This window comes from Somniosus microcephalus, unplaced genomic scaffold, assembly GCF_052327205.1.
Source record: "Somniosus microcephalus isolate GS21.2 unplaced genomic scaffold, FLI_Smic_1.0 unresolved_chr9, whole genome shotgun sequence".
Lineage (NCBI taxonomy): Eukaryota > Metazoa > Chordata > Chondrichthyes > Squaliformes > Somniosidae > Somniosus > Somniosus microcephalus.
The window spans coordinates 19,780,875-19,785,906 of NW_028225187.1; the positions used below are offsets into that span (position 1 = coordinate 19,780,875).

The 5,032-nt window shown below is 51.3% G+C and overlaps 1 protein-coding gene across 1 annotated transcript; it reads right to left on the minus strand.

Moving 5' to 3' along the window:
• Nucleotides 1–380: 380 nt before the first annotated feature.
• On the minus strand, nt 381–3,265 carry LOC147084867 (tubulin beta-4B chain-like). Its single transcript, XM_085979357.1, has 4 exons — nt 3,139–3,265; nt 1,893–2,001; nt 1,644–1,758; nt 381–420 (listed from the first exon to the last, which is right to left on the minus strand). Exons 1-4 carry the CDS (start codon nt 3,193–3,195, stop codon nt 381–383), a joined length of 321 nt encoding a protein of 106 aa, XP_085835483.1. The 5' UTR covers nt 3,196–3,265.
• Between the last annotated feature and the right edge of the window lie 1,767 nt (nt 3,266–5,032).

Below are 5,032 nucleotides of genomic sequence, written 5' to 3' on the forward strand. Positions count from 1 at the left end.
CACCCAGAGAGTGGTGAACCTGTGGAATTCTCTACCACAGAAGGCAGTTGAGGCCAGTTCATTAAATATATTCAAGAAGGAGTTAGATATATTTCTTGAGGCTAAAGGGATCAAGGGATATGGGGAGAAGGCAGGGACAGGGTACTGAATTTGGATGATCAGCCATGATCTCATTGAATGGCGGAGCAGGCTCGAGGGGCCGAATGGCCGACTCCTGCTCCTATCTTCTGTGTTTCACACAAGGTGGTGGAAATCTGCAACAGTCCCCCAAAAAGCCACCAGAGCTTTCAAGTGAGATAGCTAGATTTCTGTTGGGCAAGCATATGATGAGAGAGAGAGAGAGAGAGAGAATGAGAGAATACAGCTCTGCCACGATCCAATTACACGTCGGCCAGGCTGGAGGGGCTTAACAGCCTCCTCCTGTGAGGCAAAACCCACACACAGTGGGAGAGACACAGGTGGCAGGAAGGAAGGATAAAAGCAAGCTTCATTTAAAAACAAAAAATTCTGAAATAATTCACAGATTGCTCGACTTCTCCACACACCCCCCCCCCCCCCCCAAACTCGAAGTGGACCACTGCAGTCTGGAAGGGGAGATGAGACCGGGCGGGGCATCTGCACTGCATACCTGGGTCGCTAAAGTACTGCATTGGAGATTTGACCTCCACTCACCACCCCCCCCCCCTCCCCTGACCTCCACCCCAAATTAGTCTACTAGAAAAAACCTACTGTGCAGTCAAAGGTTTGTTGCAAAGGAAAAAGAGGGTAGATCTTTTCCTCCGCTCCCCGATGCAGGCATTTTACAGACCAGAATATTCACCGCACCCTCCCTCAAGATTTAGATTATGCAGAGCGAGGCATTAATACCGCAGCGAGATCTGGCACACCACAAGTCGGATCTTCGCTCGATGCAAGAAGTTGGGATCAAGATCAGAAATAGGAGCAGGCTTCAGCCCCTCGAGCCTGCGCCGCCATTCAATGAGATCACGGCTGATCTGCGGCCTCATCACTTTTCTGCCCGATCCCCATATCCCGCGAGTCCAAAAAATCTATCGATCGCTGTCTTCAATGAATGACTCAGCCTCCACAGCCCTCTGGGGTAGAGTGTCAGAGATCCACCGCCCTCTGAGTGAAGAAATTCCCTCCTCATCTCAGTCCTAAATGGCCGACCCCTTATCCGGAGACTGTGACCCCTGGTTCGAGACTCTCCAGCCCAGGGGGAAACAGCCTCTCAGCATCGACCCTGTCAAAATGGTGTATGTTTCAATGAGATCACCGCATTCGTCTAAACTCTAGAGAATATAGGCCCAGTCTACTCAATCTCTCATAGGACAATCCCCCCATCCAGGAACCAGTCTGGTCAACCTTCGCTGCACTCCTCTATGGCAAGTATATCCTTCCTTAGGTAAGGAGGCCAAAACCATACACATGCATTTATTTTAAATTAAAATGCAGGATGGGAGGGGGCCACGATAACAAAAGCTATATCGCAGGCAGATTGCAGCAGCTGGTGATAAAGGTTTGAAATAATTGAAATTGCACCAAGGCAGTTAGTGACAGAAGCGGCAATTAGGTTCTTGGAGACCTGCGCAGATCTCACTCCACCCCTCGCCGCCCCCCCCCCCAAAAAAAACAACCCCCACCTACCAAAGACAAAGTTATCGGGTCGGAAGATCTGACCAAAAGGTCCAGAGCGAACAGAGTCCATGGTGCCAGGTTCCAAATCCACCAAGACCGCCCGGGGAACATATTTACCACCTGCAAAATAAGGGAAATTACCAAGAATGAAGGATTCAAAAAGGAGGGTTTTTAGTGAGTGGCATTTTCACTCCTCCCCCAGTGGATGGGAGAGGGTTTTTTTGTCCTCCCCCCCCCCCCCCTGCAGTCAGTACCTGATGCCTCATTGTAATAAACGTTGATTCGCTCTAGCTGCAGGTCGCTGTCACCCCGATAGGTGCCGGTGGGATCGATGCCATGTTCATCGCTGATTACTTCCCAGAACTGCGACACATGAGAGGAGACAAAGAGGGGGGGGGGGGAAGAAAGGGAGAGAGAGAGAGAGAGAGAGAGAGAGAGAGAGAGAAGACACAGACAGGGAGAGAGGGGGAGGAGAGAGAGATATAGGAAAAAAAAAAGAGTTGAGACAGGCGAGAGAGAAAGGGGGGGGGGGGAGGAGCGAGACAGACAGACAGACAGAGACACAGACAGAGGAAGAGGAAGAGGGGGCAGAGAGAGAGAGAGAGAGAGAGAGAGAGAGAGAGAGAGAGGAGGGAAGGGGGAAGAAAGATGGAAAGAGGGGGAAAGAGGGAGATAAAGAGAGGAGGGGAGAGAAAGGCGAGAGAGAGAGAGAGAGAGAGAGAGAGAGAGAGGGGGGAAAAGACAGAAGGAGACAGACAGAAAGGAAAAGAGAAAGGAGAGTTGAGACGAAGAGGGGGGGGGAAAGAGAGAGGGGAAATAGGAGAAAGAGGGGGGAGAGTCAGAGAGAAGAGGGAGGGGGAGAGAGGGAAGGAGAGCAGATGGAAGAGAAAGGAGGGGAAGAGACAGAGACAGAGGGAAAGAGGGATTGAGGAGAAAGATGATGAGACAGGAAAAGGGGAAGAAAAAGGGAGGGACAGACAAAGATAATAGAAGAGGTAAGAGAGGGGAGAAGGAAAGGAGAGGAGGGAAAAGAGAGGCAAAGAGAAAAAGAAGGAGAAAGACAGAAAGAAATGAGAGAGAGAGAAAAAAAAAAGAGGCAGGTTAAGATTGCAGCGAATACCGAATCCCTCCCTCCCTCCGCCCGTCTGCAGAAGCGGCGGAAACCCGGCGCCCGTTAACCCGCCTCTCCCCCCACCAATATCCTGCCTTGGGAAACTGGCCAGAAATAACAAAAATCGCACATTTCAAGCCCGTTTAAGCTCTGCGGGTGAAATTTCTTCTCTCTGCAATACCCACCCACCCCAAGGGAATTGGGGGGGGGGAAAAAAATTCGAAAAAAAAAAAACTCCCCCCGCCCCCCCGCCAGCGCAGGACAACGCCCTGTTGGCGCTGCGCCGTAAACCGGCGGCGGCGGCGCCAGCGCCAATTTCGCGCCCCGAAAACGGGCGGATGCAAAAAGGCAAGCGTGCATTCCCCCCCCCCGCCGGCTGCATTGCTCACTTTGGCCCCGATCTGGTTGCCGCATTGACCGGCCTGAAGGTGCACGATCTCCCGCATGCTTAGTTCTGTCTGACCGCGATACGCCGACAGCGTCTGCAATGAGGCTCACTCCGCCCGCACTGCGCCTATTTATACAAGGGGGGGTGGGGGGCTGAGTCAGGCTACACTTCTCTCAACCCATTGGCCTGCGATCCTTCGCCATCAATGGGCTCCCCCTTCTCATTGGCCCACCACTAACGCCCACTGCGCACAATTTGCGCCGCTCCTCAGTGATGGGATGGGACAGGGCGCCTCTGATTGGTCGCTTGCCCTTTTCCCCGCCTCCTTTGTGACGTCAATGCAGAATCGCCAGCACTGCTGCTTCTTAAAGGGGAAAGGTCCTTAAAGGGGCACCCACAGCCAGCCACCCCCCCCCCCCCCCCCCACCAATTGCATTCACAGTCACACAACACCAGGTTATAGTCCAACAGCTTTACTTGAAATCACAAGCTTTCTGGAGCGCTGCTCCTTCGTCAGGTGCTGGGGTCTGCATGAAAAACAAAAAACAAACAATGAACAGTAATTTTTTGCTGGAAATCACAGCAGGTCCGGCCGCATCTGCGTAGCGAGAACAAGCCAACGACAACTCGAGTCTGGATGACCCCAGCATCTGCAACATTTGACCCCTGGTGGCCCCACCTCATTGTTCTTTGATGTAATGTTTTCCTGACTGACCTGTTTGTACACATAAGGTCCCACATAAGAGATTAGCGTGCAAAATTAAGGCACATGGGATTGGGGGCAAGGTATTGACTTGGATAGAGAAACTGGTTGGCGGACAGAAAGCAAAGAGTTGGAATAAACGGGTCGTTTTCCGAGTGGCAGGCAGTGACTAGTGGGGTACCGCAAGGACCGGTCCTAGGACCCCAGCTGTTCACAATATATATTAATGATCTGGACGAGGGAATTGGATGTAATATCTCCAAATTTGCAGACGACACAAAGCTGGGTGGGAGGGTAAGCTGTGAGGAGGATGTCGTGAAACTCCAGTACGATTTGGACAGATTGGGTGATTGGGCAGAAACATGGCAAATGCACTATAATGTGGATAAATGTGAGGTTATCCACTTTGGTGGCAAAAACAGGAAGGCAGATTATTATTTGAATGGCAATAGATTGGGAGAAGGGGAAGTGCAAAGAGACCTGGGTGTCCTTGTGCACCAGTCGCTGAAGGTAAGCATGCAGGTGCAGCAGGAGGTTAAGAAGGCAAATGGTATGTTGGCCTTCGTAGCAAGAGGGTTCGAGTACAGGAACAAGGATGTCTTGCTACAGTTGTACAGGGCCTTGGTGAGACCGCACCTTGAGTATTGTGTGCAGTTTTGGTCGCCTTACCTGAGGAAGGACGTTCTTGCCATGGAAGGAGTGCAACGAAGATTCACCAGGCTGATACCTGGGATGGCAGGAATGACGTATGAGGAGAGATTGTGTCGATTGGGCTTATACTCACTGGAGTTTAGAAGATTGAGAGGGGACCTCATTGAAACTTATAAAATTCTGTCAGGCCTGGACAGACTAGATGCAGGAAGGATGTTTATGATGGCCGGGGAGTCCAGAACCAGGGGTCATAGTCTAAGGATAAGGGGTAAGCCATTTAGGACTGAAATGAGGAGGAATTTCTTCACCCAGAGAGTGGTGAACCTGTGGAATTCTCTGCCACAGAGGGCGGTGGAGGCCAGTTCATTAAATATATTCAAGAAAGAGTTGGATATATTTCTTAAGGCTAAAGGGATCAAGGGATATGGGGAGAAGGCAGGGGCAGGGTACTGAATTTGGATGATCAGCCATGATCTCATTGAATGGTGGAGCAGGCTCGAAGGGCCGAATGGCCTACTCCTGCTCCTATCTTCTATGTTTC

Bases quoted from the DNA above. Each gene is read 5' to 3' on its own strand.
- LOC147084867 (XM_085979357.1), bottom strand. From the start codon at position 3,195: ATGCGGGAGATCGTGCACCTTCAGGCCGGTCAATGCGGCAACCAGATC. The intron at 1,759-1,892 runs GTACTGACTGCA...CTTATTTTGCAG, and splicing joins TTATTACAATGAGGCATCAG to GTGGTAAATATGTTCCCCGG. The intron at 421-1,643 runs GTGGGGGTTGTT...TTTGCCTCACAG, and splicing joins GATAACTTTGTCTTTGGTAG to GAGGAGGCTGTTAAGCCCCT.